General features: G+C 33.5%; 1 protein-coding gene across 1 annotated transcript; it reads left to right on the forward strand.

Annotated features, from left to right (window-relative positions):
* The first annotated feature begins 5,506 nt into the window (after positions 1-5,506).
* On the forward strand, positions 5,507-14,706 carry LOC132725833 (uncharacterized). The gene is made up of 6 exons (XM_060711019.1): positions 5,507-5,654; positions 7,886-8,948; positions 9,150-9,192; positions 9,502-9,687; positions 11,489-11,636; positions 13,091-14,706. Exons 2-6 carry the CDS (start codon positions 8,172-8,174, stop codon positions 13,308-13,310), a joined length of 1,374 nt encoding a protein of 457 aa, XP_060567002.1. The 5' UTR covers positions 5,507-5,654; positions 7,886-8,171; the 3' UTR covers positions 13,311-14,706.
* Positions 14,707-19,509: the final 4,803 nt, after the last annotated feature.

Here is a 19,509-nt window from a genome sequence, read left to right on the forward strand (position 1 = left end):
ACAACAACCATCTAAAAATGCTCTTAAATGTAAACAAATGCAATAAAATTAAAGATCATGTAACACATTTTTATGGTTTTATATAGAAAATATGATGCTCAAATTAAGATTGGTCAATATTGTAAGTTCCAAAAAGCATTATTATAAAGATATTACTCAATTTAATATTTCATGTAAATAAATGGAGGTTATTAGAAATTTGTTTTCTATTAATTCCTAGTCAAATTTTCCAATAAAAAATGAATGCATATAATTTAATGATTACATTTAATATGTACAAAATATTTGTAGTACATAATTTACATATTCATAGATGTTTAAAAATCAGTGTATTAGCATAATTATATACATATATTATTTCACGTAAGAGTGGTATACAACCTCAATTACAAAATATACAGAATCTATAATCTTAATTTGATTTAAACATTTTTACATAAAAGACAAGATTTATAACTACAAAATACCAAAATTAAAAATATTGGTTTTAGATTAAATACAATACGGAAGAAAAAGACGGGAATAAAAGCTTACGGGGGAACTCGGTAGAGCCTAGTTTCCGCCGATAACAATTTCTTTCGAGGTAGATATTACAGCCTGTTAATTGTGGTGGACTTTTAGGTTTCCTTTATATAAGACTGAATTATAATGCCCATTCCACACTGATATTTGATTTAATTAATCTTATTTCCACAGAATAAAAAACTCCAATACTGAAAATATTTTAACATTTTATTTAACTCATTTAATTCCAAAGTTAATTATTATAAAACTTAATCCAAACATTTAATGTATTTCTTAACAGTCCTTTATCACTTCTAATAATCTTACGTACATCTACAACCTTTATATACAAGTTACTATTCCCGCCATGAGCCTATGGAAAAACGTAAAAAGCACAAATCTCGTGGCAAGGAGTTTACAAAATATAAAGAATTTTTCCCGCCATATATCTAAATTGTAAATAACATGAAAATCAAGAATATATGAATATCATGGCAAGGAGCAAACAGAAAATAAAATATTTTCCGGCTTAAATAGTTAATTATCTAATAATATCGTGATATTCACGACATTAATATGCAATGACAGCAGAAGCTCAATCTCAATACAGAGAAGACGAGACATGGTAAAATGAAAGAATCATGTGATTCTATTTTAATTATTATTATGTTTTGTTTTGGTTTTACGTCGAACCAACACAGCACAGGTCATTTGGCGATTTTCCAGCTTTACATGGGGGAAGACCTCAGGTGCCCTTTTTGCATAACCTGTGAAGAAACATTGACGTTCTCTAAGCTAGATGGATAGCTTTCTCACATGAACAAATCGAAGACATTGGCGCGGCTTGACCCCGAAGCGGTGAGAGCCAAGTGGTTTTAAGTCAACGACGCTAAAAACTCGGCAACGGACGTCCCTTATTCATTGGTTTTGACACATACATTAAAACAAAACAGTTGATAACTTTTGATAAAATTTTAATTTTCACCATTTGCCTATTGATGAGCAAGGATTATTATGAAAGTTATATTCTAACACACAACTAAAACAATACAATACAGAAATCAGCCACCATACAAACTAAGATTTAAGAGGTCAAAAAGACTTACAACATGTATTTCGTATACAGATTTAGTGGGGAATTAAAAATAGTAAGAAACACAAAAGATAACCCAAACAAATTTTAATTGAATATCGTATCTTTCGCAGTTCTTAGCCTGATTTGAGTTACAGGCGATTTAGGTCATTTGTCAATTGAAATAATTTTTCTAGTAAAACGGAGAGAGCGTAAAAATTCAACACCTTTTAGCAAGAAAAGAATTATTGCAGGTATGCAGTCTGAGATACAATGCTGTAAATCAAATAACCGAACATTAATTATCTTAAAGATAAACAATAATAAAAAGAATATAAGCTAAAATACTCACAATTATGAAGAAATGCAATTATAGCCAAACAAAATACAATGGGTTTCATTTTAACATAAGTTTTCACAAACTCCAATAAGAAAGTTCTTAAATACATAGACTCTCTGATAAGAATTCATGTCGTACTTTTATGTAAATGAGCGGGTGACAGGAGAAAGGTGTAGCAACGAGATAGTTATGTTTACAAAAAATATATATTTGAATTAGAGGTATTTTATCTCAAGTTTTCTGATAAGAGTCTGGTACGATTAAAGAGCAAGGGAGGTAATAGATGATGGATCTTTCTAAAGAAATGATAAGGTTATAGTTCTTTTTATCTATTTTATCATACACAAACAATATTATAAAAAAGGAAATCAATAGCTATAGAGAGCAAAGTAAACGTATATTTTGGAACTGCAGCCATGTAAATAATGTAAATGTATTCGTTAATGTTTTGTCTTAATATTTTTGCACGTGACATTGTATCTGTTTTTGTAAACTATAAGAAAATAAAAAATCAGTAAAATATGATTAAACTAAACTTGTTTTACCTATTTTATAATGTTTAAAAAATTCATTAGATATAGCTGATATACCCTTTTAACTCGATATGAATCCCTAAATTTTACTAATTACTCTCTTAACAAAGGGCATTTACTTTAATACTCGTGCCAATGCTTGATATGTTATTTGACACGTTTCCCGCCTTTTATTGTATATTGGTTACATAGCGAGTGGGAAAAAATGCTGGAGTCTGAAAAAATGTAAGTACTCATAACACATGGTACAATTAACCTAGATCCTGTGAAACTGAAAGTACAAATATGTCAAGGACATCTTCTAGTCTTGTTATCGTATTAACATAATTTTTAGCTTTGTGGTATAAACAGTTTATATATTTTTAGAAGTATCAACACTTTTTTTTATTAGCAGCTATGTATATTGTAAAATATGCAAAATTAAAAAGTGCTATGTCAGCTGATCTAAAGCAAAAATAAAGAATGAAAGTATTCTTGATTTTAAGGTTTGAAATTATTTTCTTATCTAAATATATACAGTATTTCTAATGAATCATAACACATTCACGTTGGTAAATCGGCTAATTTTATCAATCCAGTAAAAAATCGACAGTTTTATAAAAAATAATTTCACTCACTAAATTGGTTAGCATTTACTACATTAAATTGGTCGAACCATTTTTGACTTTTTAATAATGTAAATGCTTTTTAAAACTAGCCTGTACATAAAATTGTATTCTTAATCCGTTTATTAATATAAACGGGGAAAGGTTGATTTTTTTTAATCCAATCAATTGAAAATCATAGTAAGATTAATCGATCTCGTTAATTGTACGAAACAAGATATCATGCTACTGAGAACATAGACTATCACATTTTTACAACAGTGACTGGACTTTATCGTACCTCTCGTATATGGATTTTCCATGCTATCAAGGTTACTGCTTTTAGCACGTGTGCCCGTGCACGATGATATGCAGAAAGCTTAGGGGTGCATATTTGTTAATCTAAACGTTGTATTTTTGCAACTTTTGACTAAATATCTGGAACCCAGCAAATGTGACTGTTTTTTGTGGTTTTTTTTCCAAGCTTATCTTCGGTATAAAATAATAATAATAATAATAATAATAATAATAATAATAATAATAATAATAATAATAAATGAAATAAATAAATAAATGAATATAATTCTTTTTTACTGTTAAAGATTCACGGTGCACTACTGGTCACAGCTAATTAGTCAACCTATTGCGCTTATTTTCGAAGCTGTTACTGTAATAGTTTGGCCGAAATAACAGAATATTCTAAATTACGGAGCAAGGCTATTGACAATCAATGATCGATTTTCGCCGGGATAGTGATAAAGCATTTTGAATTTAGAATAATGTTTGGTATTATGATAGAAGATATCGATATAATCGACCTTGAATACGTATCAAAATATGTTAATTTTAACATGCTCTATATGTATAAATTTACGGAATAAGGTCAATCTAGCAATTTCAAGAAAACAAATAGAAACCTGATAGTGTATATTTTATTATCATTTTCAGGAAATCGATGACGGTATGTAAAAACGAATGTTGGGCATGAAAAAGAGATGCATGCACAACATTGATATGCATTTTAGTGTTTATTAATTATGTTTAAGTTTGTTAAATTACGCTTGTTCTAAGGAAAGGGTCAAATTCAATTTATCAATTTTGTGGCTATGACGTTTTGACTACGTGCAGATAGGTTTTAAAGCAGCACGCCTCCAGATTCATGCTAATTTTCATGAAAATTTTGAAAATGTATCTGAGTATTTAATATTGAGAAGTAACCAAAAGGCAGCAATTTACACATTTTTAATGGCACTTACAACCCCTGTAAATTACCATAAAGAGGTCAAAATATGCATAAATAGCCCTTACTGCGTTAGTAACGCAGTAGAAATATAGATGTAAATACTGAAAAATCAGTCATTAATTGCACAAAATATGTAAAATATTACATGAATTTGGAATCTTTTTACTTTCCTTAATATTTTAGTACATCTTTCTTATGTTTGATTTTATTGAAATATTTTGACCTTCATTAACAATTTTAAAATGCATACAAAGTAGTGCGTCAACGCATCGACGCATAGAATTGACGAAACGTTGATTAAGGTTATTTGGAAGATTGTTCCATTCCGCTATCAATGCATTTGTCAGTTGGAGGATATTCTGTGGGGCGTGATGTCGTCGGACATCTCTGCCAAGCATATCCCAGATATGCTCTATCAGATTTATATCTGGAGACATTGCTGGCCATTGCATGGTTTTGACGTTGGCTGCAGCTAAGCGAGCGCGAGTTATCCTCGCCGTGTGAGGACGAAACACAACGGGACCGTTTCCTCGGCATTCAAGACTTCGTTGATGTATCTCTGGGCGTTTAAGTTGCCGTGTATAACAATAAGCCGGGTCTTTTGTCCACCCATTTTCCAGCCCCATACCATGACGCTTCCATCACCGAAACGATCATTATGTCTAACACAGACAGGTGCAAACCTCTCGCCCTTTCGACGGTAAATTCTTACGCGGCCGTCGGCATAACTGAGATTGCAACGTGTCTCGTCTGAAAACAGGACAGTATTCCAGTCACGTTGCCGCCAGTGACGATGCGCACGTGCCCACCTGATACGGGCCTGACGATGGCGTAAAGTGAGAATACCGCCTGTATATGGGCGTCGCGCTCTCATCGACGCAACCGATTGCGAATGAGCGGGCGCGGTCAAGGTCGCTGGTCTGAACCTGCCACGTAAGTGAGTTAAAACAATTGCACGGTCGTCAAAACAAAAACATGTATAGTATATTTATAGTACATAATTCTCACTACACATGTTTTGATTTAAATCAGAAATTAGAAAATGTGTAAAAGAAATAAAGTGTCAGGTTTCTATTTTTGTTGAGTATATTTGATTAAAAGGTGATTAAAGGCAAATTTGTTTAACATTTACAAACCAAATTCAATATACTTCCTCGTTGTTACCTGTATGTTTATATGTAGATAAAAACTATTATTAAACGTTAGCTTTTATATAGGTATAAATCGGCTATATAGGTTAATACACTTTCCGAAAATAAAATGAATGTTTGTAACTAGACAAGCGTAAACGAAATGTGATCTAAGATATTATAAAGTAACAACTTTAATGTATCATATTAATGTGTTGCGCGCGCTTATTGCGGAGTTAATAATTCAGGTAAGTGTGTCATGTTTTGCAATCTGTTTTGGTTTGTCATTGTTTATACTACTTGCATCACAAATTAGACTGCATAATTATCATACTATACTGATCGCTTATTGCAAGTCAACATGTTTAAGTTTGTTGTGTGTTTCTTGACAATTGAAAAAAAAAGCTATCACATACTTTTTTTTATAATAAATGCTGGATTTTCGGAAAATGCATTTGTGCCTTTGCTTTACTAATTTCAATTTTTTATATGCAAATTTTACTTTGTAGGCATTTTAAACTCATTTTTATATTATCCTCATAGGTATAAATGGGAAATTTTAAATACTTTATTATCACGTGCGCATGCACATGTGTCAGTACAATATTTGCAAGTGTTAGCAGACTGCATGCGAACGTAGTAGATGGTATATGCACACGTTTTAACGAGTGCACGTGATGTCAACTAAATTAATTGTCAACACGTTTATACGTTTTACCTTTACAGAAAGCACGTGTAATTTACTACGTGCACATATAATACGTACACGTCATAAATAATCCCAGTAAGGCCACGGTACATATGAGCCGCGTCATGACAAAACCAACATAATCAGTTTGCGACCAGCATAGATCCAAACCAGCCTGCACATCTGCGCAGTCTGATCAGGATCCATGCTGTTCGTTATCAGTTTCTCTACTTGTTATAAGGTTTGTAAGCAAACAGCACGGATCCTGATCAGACTGCGCGGATGCGCAGGCTGGTCCGGATCCATGCTGGTTGCAAACCCACTACGTTGGTTTTGTCGTGACGCGGCTCAAATTTCAATGCAAGAAAATCAATCTGATGTTTACTATTATATTAGTATTCTGTCATGCTAATGTAGGGGATATATAAGCGTAAAATTTAATTAATATAATAACTTAAGAGTAGACGAAAGAATGTACGTCATTTATGCTAAATATGCCACTCGTTATCTTGCAAGCAAAATAAATAGTTACGCATTTTTAGTACTGAAAACTTGTCTTATAATTAAGATACAGTTTAGCCCTGCAAATTTTTAAGACAACACGTGAAATGCATAATCGTATAAGGAACAATTAGCCGGTCATCAAAATAACAGGGCACCGATTACAGCAATATAGATCTAAAGCTTATTCTACATGTAACTAGCTAACCTTGACGCAAGAAATCGACATTCGCAACAGCTTTTCATTTCAATTACTGAATGCAAATGTTGTTATTTATACAGTTTGCTTTTTCTGGCGAAAAATAAAAATGAATTTATGACAAAACCTAAAATATTTCTGAAGGCATGTTACTGTTAATATGTTTGCTGGATAAATTGAATAGACTTAATTGAATAATTATACAATTGATGTCTATGTTGAAGTTTGGTAAATCAGAGACTTCCAGCAATCGATTATCATATAAAAGCATTTAATTTGAGCCGTGTCATGACAAAACCAACATAGTGGCATTGCGACCAGCATAGATCCAGACTAGCCTGCGCATCCGCGCAGTCTGATCAGGATCCATGCTGTTCGCTTACAAACCCTATTACAAGTAGAGAAACTGATAGCGAACAGCATGGATCCTGATCAGACTGCGCGGATGCGCAGGCTGGTCTGGATCCATGCTGGTCGCAAACCCACTATGTTGGTTTTGTCATGACGCGGCTCAAAATTATATCATTTTGTTAACCAATGAGATAAACTACAAAGGGTATTAAATCGTTTATTTCCGAAAATCAAACTAGATGCATTCATTTACACTGTTAGTACACAATTTGTAGAAATCATTCCGTTGGCGTGTATGTTATTTTTATTGAAGCTTTGAAGTGTCGAATTTATCTGATATAATATATTAAATTGTATTTTAATGAACACAAACTATAATTTGCAGTTTGTATCAAGATTACACACGAATATTCAAGTCATTTAAATATATAATGCTATGGACTAAAAACAAAATGTATAATATCACGCTCTTGTATGATATTTCATATTTATTTATAAGTCTTTGTCCAAAATGTTCAGTTACCATATTTTTATCTATCATTAATATTACTGAGGAAACAGAAAAATATCCGCATACTTATTTACATAATTTTCCTAAAAATGTTCAATTTCTTTTTTCTTCACTCATATAATTTACTGCGGAAACAGAAAAATGTACAGAGCAATGGTAATTTATAGTTTCACTTTCAAAAAATCTAGGTCAAGCGATGCTAATTTTTTCTATACTTACATTCTTGCAGGTTTACTTATCATACGTTGTAGTGAGCGAGAGAGAGAAAAGTTTGCCAGAATCTGTCTATTAGAAGGAAATTACTACAAGTGTTGCAGTTGTTTTTAACACCCTAACAATAAGCAAAAAATAAGTTTATGATAGTTCTATATATCTAACCAAAAACACATAAAATCTTATATGCTACGGATAATTATTAGTGCTAAATTTGCAAATCATCATCATCATCAACAACAACAACAACAACAACAACACAGTGATTTAGACTTGCTATTAGAAAGATTTCAAATGAGGACATGCATGCACATGTTCTATACACAAGAGAGGATTCAAACACAACAAATTCTTCCGGATGTACCGAACAGACAGATGTGTCCAGTTTATCTGGTGGTGACGTCACTTCCGCTAGCGCCTACAATCCAAAAGCATACCCGGCGCAAGGTGCTGGATATCTGGATGAGAAACGTTTTACACCCGCCGTAGGCATAAATCATGAGTTACCGAGGCAGAATACGTGCTGTTCAAGTCAGATGCAATTTGAAAATGGCGGGAAACCGTTTACAAGGCAACAGTCGGAGACATTTAGTCAGAGTCGTTGCTATGCACACGAACGTGCACCGTTGCTAGGAGATGACTTGATACGAGAAGAATGTAGAAGACTCTTCAGGTCTGAGTGCGATGAAATTATAAAACTCAAGAAAAACTACAAGAATTTAAGAAAAATGTTCATAATTCTAGCGTTTCTATGCATCGTGTTGATCATTTGTGTCATTTCTGTCCTGCCAGTTATTTTGGTTTCGTTTAAAATGGGAAACAGTCCAGATACGAATGATAAATCCTCCGGTACATTATCGACCATGACGATGGAAGAGGCCTTTAAAAACTTTATGTTCAGGGAACTTCGTTCACAAATAGCTAAAGGAATAATACGAAAACACATTTTCTGTGATAAGTGCCAGGAAAGAGGAAGAAATTCATACGATAGTAAAGGTTTTGGTGACCCAGACGAATTGGAATGTTGTCAGGAGAATGTATTTGATGACTTCACAACGTTCAAAGACACATTTACAGAGGTAGTTCATGTTAAGTTTATTAACATAATTATCTTTTCAGATTTCTAGATTAATGTACAGAATAATTTGATTTCATGACTGATATCTGTTCTAAATTAATTGCAATGCTTCAAATATGTTTTAAAAGTAAACAAAATGATTTCAATATGAATTATATTCTAAGTTTGTGTGAAACTTAACTATTTTTTATTTGTTTCACAGAAATTGCAATCATACTTCAAGGATATTCAAGACCTTGGCAACAGTAAGTCATAAGATTATCACGTTTGAAAAACTATACAACGATATTAAGTCGGAAAATCAAACACAAAGACGTGACTGTGCGATTTCTTTTATTTATATCATACATTTTCAAAGTATGAACTAGTAATGCACAGTGCATCCATATGGTGGCTGATTTGTGAAACGTCGTATTTTCGCTCAGCGGAGGGCAAGGCGAAAACACATGTCGTATTTTCGTGTTTCCGCCTGTCGCCAAGCTGAGCGAAATACGACATGGCACAAATCAGCCACCATTCATCCAGCAGCTAATGATCAATTATTCTTATTCTAGGGGTTTTTAATCTGGAAGAAGAAGTTATTCGGCTTCAACATAACGGCAATAAGTCAGAGGGAAACATTACTTCAACATCGCCGCCAGGTATCTTTGCAATTTTGCAAAACCGTGTTACCCTGAATAACAACCTATTGAATCAATTGCTAAGCCAGAAACGTTCTTCTATGCAACTAAAAGGAACAGGTATTTTGTTTTAATACTACTACTTTAAGCATTTTATTTTCAATTAGAATAGAAGATATATGTGTTTATTGATAAAATCTTATATTAAGCCATGGTCATGGTGATATGTTAAAATTCAAGCTTTTTTGTACAAGAAGACACCAGACGTGCCTCTGGACATTATTTCAGGCACAAACGAGAACCCATTTAGTACCCCCGACTCAGGTTCCCGCTTAGGCCGAAAGGGGCACCTGTTCAGGAAACCTGGAGAGTCACAAACAGTCTTGGTGTTACTAAAACTTCGTACAAAAAGTTAGCATAGAAAGAGTGTTCCCTGTTGCAAAGCTAATTTATCTAGTATTAAAACATGGCAATAATGATACTTTACGACATTTTATCAAATTAAAAGCCAATGCTACTGACATAACACTGATAAATGCAAATAAAGTAATTAATGGATCCGTGAATTGACAGATTGAAAACAGATAATGGCATATACTATAGACTACATACACATCTTTCTTTTAATTCAATCAGTATTTAAATTTAATAATCGTTATGACCTGCAGTTTATTTTTAAATATAAATCAGATTTGGAAAAATTCCACTGGATTTCGAAAAATTAAAACTGCCCGATTTTTTTCGAAAACTAACATTTAATCCCCCCCCCCCAAAAAAAAATGCAGCAATTTCATTTTATCGCTTTATGCAGATATGTTTTAGGTAATATGCCCATCTTAATATTTCTCAAAATTGATCCTATGGTCAAGCTGGTGTTAAATAGCCAATAAAAACTCCTGAGACTTATAGTCTGATTTTATTGACCTGTCAATTATGAATACATTATAGCACTTATTTAAATATTCGATCCCACTTCGTTTGTGTCCGTTTATTTTACGAGAATTAATATGGAGCATATAAATAACGTTTGGATAACTCCCACTAGCTTAATAAAGGTTCTCGTAACATCCGCAATAGCGCAGTCGGTTAAGTGATTACCTAATGCATGAGAGGTCCGAGGTTCGATCCCTTCTTTCACATTCTTTTTAGACTTATTTTTTCTTTATTTTTAAGAAATTTTGTATTAAATGGTCAAGCGCCTGCAAAATTTTCTACACGGATATGAAACACCTAAGAAACACTGAATTGTCACATTTTGTATTGTATTTTACGGTACTGAAATTACATTTATTGATTTTAATCCGACTGAATTTTCAGAATTAATTCTATTATAACAAACAGTTATAATATAACAATGTTATATACAAAAGTAATGTATTTACAAAAAAGTGCAAAACATATTAAAAACGGAACAACCATAACTTCAAAAATGTTGAAAATAGTTATGAATAAGAAAAAAACCTGGACATACTCTGTCTCGATCTTACAACACGTTGGACATTCAGATAAAATATACCCGTACCCTATTGCGCTATAACGGTCAGTGTAACTTATTCATCGAAACTAGATAAGTTTAATCACATCTTACTGCAAACCTCTCACGGAATTTACCGAACATTTATCGAATATTAATATATTCTGTGCATTGACCGTATAATCAGTATGGAATTGACAGGTTAATAAAATCAAACAATACATTGTTTATTATCTCTTAAATAAAAAATATAGGTTAATATTTTCATCTAGACCTATCGTTTCATAAAATAACCTTTGTGCAATCTTTCTATTGGCTACGTCTGTCATATGAGCTACACTGTGTTGGTGCACCGTCATGAAAGCATTTCTTTGGCATAATGTATCTTGAAAAAAAGTGGGGCTCTTTCGTTTTATTCTGAATAAAATATTGTTCTTATCATTGTAGCAAAATCCAATGCTATTGAATGGCAAGAAGATATAACAAATGGTGACATCTTTTCCACAAACAACAACGGGTTGCACGTTCAAAGTGGAGGAACATATTATTTGTACACAAATATACAGTTCAAGAAAAATAATTGCACGGATGGCGAGTGAGTATCAATTAAAACTGAGCAGTGTACTTTGATGACTATAAATTAATTGTACATAGCTTATAATCATTACCAAAGGTAATCGCAAATCGATAAAGGGGCAATAAAATTAATTTACTGTTGGTATTACTATAAAATAAATAAATAAATTAATTTATTAATGACTGGATTAATTAATTGATTAATTCAATCATTCATTAACCTTTTACAGCATGAGCATATTGTGAAAAAATGGTCGTATTCATTGAAAAGCCACCTGTTTACCCATTACTTCATGAGCATTTTGTGAAAAATGGCTGTTTTCATTGAAAAGTCTCCCGTTACAAGTTCAAATTGCTATAAAACTATAAAAAAAACTGCTTCAATACTAATCAAACTTGGCACAAATGTTGACTTGTCCATTGACTTTGTACCAACGTGCTCAGTCTTAAATTTGCTGTTACCATGGCATCGAGGGGACAACAAAATTGCCAAAAATCACTATTTTGCGTTATTTTTTTCAATCACAATTGATTTTAAAGTGCTGCAACTTCTCAGTTGATTGAGTTAGAGGCAAAGGCTTTTCAGCATTGGTTACACATTACCTTATGATTGATCTGGGGTCATTTTAGCCTCTCACACATCCAAAGTTTTCTTGGCTATACGGGAGTTTGCCGCCCCCTTCAAACCACCCAAACAGAAGGGGGCACATCCCCCTGATGTATCCTTTAGATAACGGGGCGCGCCGAAAAAAGTGGTCACATTTCTCTAAACAAAAACAAGTGCTGGTGGCCTAAATAAGGCATTTTTTCACCATTTGAGACAACAAAAAGGGTGGGGTGAAAAAGGCGATACAAGGCGTGTATATCGTGTAATGGGTTAATAGTTGAAACTGCTATGAAACTATGAAGAATGCTTTAATACTTATGAAACTTGGCACAAATCTTGACTGGGCCAAGCCTCTATAACAGCATGCTCTATCGTAAATTTCCTGTTACCATGACAACGCCAAAAATCACTATTTTGCATTGTTTTTTTATCAAACTGATTTCAAAGTGCTGCAACTTTTCAATGGATTGAGATAGAGTAAAAGGCTTTTCAGCGTTGGTTACACGTTACCTTAAGATCGACCTGAGGCCATTTTTAGCCTGTCACATGTCCAAAATGTTCTTGGCCCTAAAACAGAAGGGGGCCCAGCCCCCTTCTGGCAACTCCTTGATGTACCTTTTTGATAGGGGGTTGGGCTGAAAAAGTGCTCACAAAAAACAAAACATTTCTCAAACGAAAAACAGTGTTTGGGGCCTAAATAGGGCATTTTTTCACTGTTTGAAGCCTCAAGGTGGGGGGGGGGGTAAAGCCGCCAAAACACGTCTATATATGAGGTGAAAGGTTAATGAAATGGAAATACTTTGAAATAAATTGATAATCTGTATATCTTGTAACTATTCTTACGTCTAGATATTTTTATTTTTCAGGGTTTTTGAATATAGGATATTTAAAAACAGAGACGGATACAAGAGAATCATAGCTCATGTCAAACAGACGTGCATGGGTTTCCCGAACTCCTTTGCGATATCCTTGAATTTTCAGAAGGTCGTAGATGTACGTCAAGGGGAATCATTTTCTATGACCGTATCATCACATTCTTTGTCCCTAGACCCATGGACTCATGTTTTTGGTCTTATTGAAATTTGAGTTGTGGGGGTGGGGGGGGGGGGGGGGTTATTGCTCAACGGCCAAAATTCATAGTCATTCATTTATGAAGTCATTCATTTGTATATTCTTCATTTATAAATGCATTCATCTTTATAAATATTCATAAACTGATAAATAATTTTGTAAAATAATAATTATGTAAAATATTGTTATAAAAATGGCAGACTATTTTTTTACTAGAAATGTAATAGATCTCATTTACTATATATATTTGTGTGTACCGTTTTTTTAATTATGTATTCATTCCTTGATGCAAGTTCATCAAAAAAGGTATTTTTTTATAATCTTTATAAAAGATGTTAAAGTTCGAGAATGCCTCGTCTGTGGTCTAGATCTATATTTTTATAATTGAATTAAAGAAAATTCTTAATAAATGTTTAAAAATTGCAGCATTGATTATGCAATTGTGATGCAACATATTGCATTAAAAACTCTAAATAGATGTTTAAAAATTGCAACATTGTATGGAATGGCGATATTTTTTTCTAACATTTGTCAGGGCGTATTTTATTATTACATATTGCTCATTAAACTTTGTATATTTCTATGTTTGTGCTTAAGGATATTTTCGTATAACTAGTGTTGCTCAAAAAAACGGACGTATATATATATATGCTAAAGATTGATTAAAGGTTTAAATATCATTATGTAACAAGCAGAAAAATGTTTCATAAGAAGGGCAGGGCAGTCAGCAAGGAACATTTCGATGGACTTAAATGGCGTGGTGCTAAAAGCATAAAAAATGCAAAGAGACACTACTGTACATATGGGGCCCCGATATAGGTTGTTGAGGCAAGTTGATAACACAATTATTTGTTAATGGAATCTCTGCAAAAATGTTTAATTTAAAGGTCCTTTATGCCCCAGATATGCCTTATTACTTTTCTCAAAATTTGTTACAGTTGGTAAAATTGGTCAATCACCTGAATCGTATTTTTCTTCTGTTACTTTCTGTGAATTATTATAGTAACAGTGATTTATTACTTTGTATGGAAGTCAAAGTGCTACGTTGTTTCCATTTTGCTACTTTTATTTCACATTTGGTACAACATTTTTCAGGTTATAAGCCTCTAACATGCTCAAACACCACTATGTAAATGTTATTTGCTCATGAGGAAGAGAATTTTAATAGTTTCAGAGGCAATCTGCGCCTTTAAATGCAAATGTGCAAATATGATAAACGAAAGTATTAAAGATAATAATATTATAACACTGCATTGTAACGAGCAGATGTGAATAGAAATATCTTGTTTTATTATAGGGCAGATAATAAAATGTATGAACATACACAATATATTATATTTTTTTGTATATGATATATGATATGATATGTAAATGGCTAGATCTACGAATAAATTTTAAAAAGTTACCGCTTTTATCTTGAGTGTTTGTTTCTTTGAAATTAGTTCGTCAAGGATAGCTTAGTTGGAATAACTTGAAATAAAGAATTTTTCGCAGTTCGAAACATTAGTAAACACAATTCAAAAAAGTACAACTTTCCTTGAAAAAAATCATATTTAAAGATTCAAGTAGGATTGAGCAGTAAACACAATTGCTCATTTAACAATTTAGAATTATATTTTGGAAATTTCAATTTGTGTACAAGATAAATAAAAGTTTAGTAATAAAGCTTTGATTTTTTTATAATTTAGGCAGATGTTTATATCATTGATAAGTATTTTCCGAAAATGAAAATTATGTCAGTGTGTACTTTCATGTGCTATTTTTGTAACAAGCACACTGAATTCAAAAAGAAAAAAAAATGGAACACAGGCAGTAAACAAAAACGTTTTCTAAAATAAATATAGCTCTATCTTTTGAAATCCACAAAGACGTCTATTTGCCAGAAGTCGGAAAATGTTATCACGATTTTCATGTTATAATAGGAATTCAGGCTAATGATAAATTTCAAAAAGTAAACGAAGATTACATTTAAAATAAATCTGCAATAAGAGACCGCTTTACTTTACCAACGGACATAACCTTTATTCAACCCATTTTGAAAGACCGTATTTCTACACTGACCTAAGCTTACTTTTTAACTATACTGTATACATAAAAATGTAAACTATTCATTCCTATTAAATTCAAAACATTGTTTTTGTTACAGTCTAAGGTCAAGCTGAGTGAATATATAATCATGTCACAGTGGTGTAGTAAAATGTACGCGCGTCCGCGAAGAGACTACGATTGGCGCCTATTTAATATATTATACCTGATTCAGATGTATGGGAGATACCGACCTTAATAACTTACACACCTGCCGTTTCCCGCCCATAATCATGAAAAAGAAAATGTCTCCAGCTCAAAATCATAACTTAAATAATGAATAGCGAATTTTGTATTATTATTATTTCTAAACATTTTATCATATTTATTTTTTTAAAGGTTAGGGGTTGCAAAAACTCTTCGCTACTGAACGGTAGAAGTTAAATGCTGTATTTCCAACTTTACCGGTGGTGGAAAACCTAAGGTGCCGCCGCCCTGTGCATTATTTCCGGCACGAGCGGGCACCTAAGTAGAACCACGCACGCTTTGTAAACTATCTGCAAAGCTTCGTCACATGAACGAATCCAACGCCTAATGCGGTGAAGTATGCGGGGGTTTAGAATATGGATATGCGAGGCTGTAGTATTGGCGGCGATGTAGAATGCGGGAATGTTGTATGCATGGATGAAGTTAGTATGGAGTTCCTTCCCCTTACACTACATTATAGGTGGCGTTTTCTTAAGCACACACGGCTTATACGATTGGTCACCCGTGTAAACCGTACATACAACCGAACCAACCGTGGCGTTATCCGAGTTACACTCGGGCAATTCGAGTATATTCGTGCAAACAGTGCATGATTTTTAAAACTTTGAAAAACTGACACGGATGTCATGTCCGTGTATGATGTAAAAGCGACCGTAAAAGACCGTAGGAGACCGTATGTTACCGTATATACAACCATATTGGAAGTCCACCCCACGAGTGAGCCCAATCGTTTCAAGATAATACATAAATCGTATGGAATTGTTAGAGACCAAGACCCGATTAACACCCGAATGTAATACGGTCACGGTACGATTCACATGAGTGCACACACGGTTTCATACGATCGCCATACGACCAATACGGTTCGAGTACGAATCATACATAACAGACACGGTATAATACGGGTACACACGGTCTCGTCGAACTGTACAACGAAAACCACAACTACATGCTGCAACCCTCAACTGCTAGATAAACCCACAGTACTTCCTGCATCACACTAGAATTCATTGAAAAGAAAAAGGTCCCACGTATAGAACAAGATGGGCCATTCAGGCCTGCCGACCACTCCAACCTGCTGACCTTGCCGACTCTGATAAGCTGGATGACCCACCGGCACTACCTGAAGGGATACCCATATTTCCTAGGGATTAGGACTTGGATACCAGCTCGGTGGGCCCTCCATCGGTAGGGAGCCAGACTGGGGTTGAAGAACGCAGATGAGAAGGACGCGGGGATGTAAAATGCGGTATTGTTTAACTGGGAATGTAGAATGCGAAGATGTAGAATTCTTCGATTTAGTTTGCGGGAAAGTATGTGGGGATGTAAAACACGGGGATGTAGTATGCGGTGAATTAGGATGCGATGATGTAGGATGCTGGGATGTAGGAAGCGGATATTTAAGATGCGTGGATGTAGTATTCGATGATATGCATGTCTGAGGCACCAAACCAATAACACCTGTCCGTGTGTCCGTATGGCCTATGTCAGGAAACCTTACCCGTCCGCTTCTTGATCCTTTATTTTAGGCAGCAACACATTCATTAGCTAAGCAACATAATGCACACAATGGTCTCATTGGCCTCCTGTGTATTATTTTATTAACAAAATCTAAAACATTTGCATTTTATTTGGGCTCATTCAGTGAATTACTGAATTCCAATCAAATAGGTCTCCACTATAGCGTTAACGCACGTTTTTCGTGTTATAACGTCTGCAGAGTCCTGAGGAACGGTTGGTGCCCGAGCCCAGTAGGGCGAGGGCTCTAACAGTTCCGAGGGACTCTGCAGACTTTATAACACGAAATAAACGTGCGTTGATGCTATTATAGCATAAGATTTTTAAAAAAGATTCATGAGGTATATTTAATACAAAACACATACATTACATTCTTGTGCTTGGACGGTATTTATCCAATTCTACATGTTTTACGTATGCGTTTTATTTTTCCGGGGCCAACTACTTGGGAAATTCAAATGCTCAAAACCGTTCGAAAATTCGAATTTTAATTGATTTAAATAACAAAGCTTATCATTGGAGATTTATTAACTCAAGAAAAAGAAAAAAAAAAAACAAAAACAAAAAAAACATTCAACTACTCTGCCCAAGACAAAACATGACCCTCAGAAATTCTTAGAATGATTTCAGATTAACGGTAGAAAAAAGATCAGTGACATCAAAATCGTTTTTTTTTTTCAAGCTCACAAGTTTATAAAAGAATATCAGGCACTAAACATTATTCTCTCAAAGAAATATTAATGGCATTTATCAATATAAACATCAATAAAACAACATTTTCTCATATTCATTTTGTGTTATCTTGTTTTGTAGGTTAATTTGAGGGTTAAACTGAATGACATTTATTTGTTTACATTGACAACTGTCCGTTTCTTAGAAAGGGCGACAACCAAGATTAGCGGCGATATCTATACTCCGTATTTCCGGCATAGTTACTTGATGTCTCAACCCAATCTTCAAAGATATAAAAAAGAATTAAATAAAAAGTTTAACAGTTTCAATGACAATGTCATAAAAAAACTGAGAGGATTAAAGCATAGTGATCCTAAATCTTATTGGAGTTTATTACATAAATATTCTTCTGATAAAAAAGTGATAATAAATAAAATAACTAATGAGGTTTTCCATGAGCATTTCAGTAATTTGAATGCAGATATTTTTAAGAAATGAAAATGACGTAGATAATTTTAATGTTAACAACTTACCAATGTTTAATGAGGCACTGAATTCGCAGTTTACAGAGCAAGAAATAGATAAGGCTATAAAGACGCTTAAGAATAATAAAAGTCCATCTATATTTGATAATATTATTAATGAGTATCTCAAAAATGCTCCTGATAATCTGCTGGCTGTACTTACGCTATTTTTTAACATTATATTAGACTCTGGTATCTTTCCGGATGTGTGGAGCAAGGGAGTTATCTTACCATTGTATAAAAATAAAGGGGATGTTAATGATCCGGATAATTACAGGGGCATAACAATACTCAGTTGCTTTGGAAAACTTTTCACTTCGGTACTTAATAACAGATTAAATGACTTCTTGGAATCAAACAACATTCTATGTGAAGAACAAGCAGGTTTCAGGAAGCATTATAGTACTGTTGATCACATATTTTCATTAAAACTTCTAGTGGACGTATATCTAGCACATGGAAAAAAATTGTATTGTGCATTTGTAGATTATCGCAAGGCCTTTGATTCTGTAAATCGCACTGCCATGTGGCATAAATTATTAAGTTACAATATTGATGGGAAATGCTTTAAAATAATACACAATATGTATGACAAAGCTAAGTCATGTGTTAGTTCGAATAATACAATTTCAGATTTTTTCACTAGTCATACTGGAGTAAGACAAGGTGAAAACTTATCTCCAATATTGTTTTCTCTTTTCTTGAATGATCTAACTAATTTTATGTCTGATAAATATGAAGGTTTGCAGTTTCTAAAAGAACATATAAATGATATGTTAAGTGATGATGAAATGGAAGTTTATCTTAAACTGTATTTACTATTGTATGCGGATGACACTGTAATATTGTCAGAGAGCTCTCAGCAGCTTCAGTTAGCATTAAACGCTATGTCTGACTACTGCAAGCTTTGGAATCTTGAAGTAAATACAAATAAAACCAAAGTTATTATATTTTGGAAAACCAAGAGAGGTTTGCGTAATATGCCTAACTTTCACTATGAGGGGACTGTCCTTGAAATTGTTGAGCATTTCTCATATTTAGGTGTCCAATTTTCATTTAATGGTAAATTCAGCAGAACTAAAACATTCCTTATTGATCAAGCCCGTAAAGCCATGTTTTCTGTAATTAGGAAATCTAGGATACTTAATTTACCAATAGATATGCAATTACACTTGTTTGATACAATGATAGCACCCATTTTGTTGTAT

This window comes from Ruditapes philippinarum, unplaced genomic scaffold (assembly GCF_026571515.1).
Source record: "Ruditapes philippinarum isolate M1 unplaced genomic scaffold, ASM2657151v2 ctg5211_1_1_1_1, whole genome shotgun sequence".
Lineage (NCBI taxonomy): Eukaryota > Metazoa > Mollusca > Bivalvia > Venerida > Veneridae > Ruditapes > Ruditapes philippinarum.

Coding starts and splice junctions, on each gene's coding strand:
- LOC132725833 (XM_060711019.1), top strand. CDS start 8,172: ATGCATGCACATGTTCTATACACAAGAGAGGATTCAAACACAACAAAT. Junction 9,193..9,501: donor TATTCAAGACCTTGGCAACA/GTAAGTCATAAG, acceptor TTCTTATTCTAG/GGGTTTTTAATCTGGAAGAA. Junction 9,688..11,488: donor TATGCAACTAAAAGGAACAG/GTATTTTGTTTT, acceptor TTATCATTGTAG/CAAAATCCAATGCTATTGAA.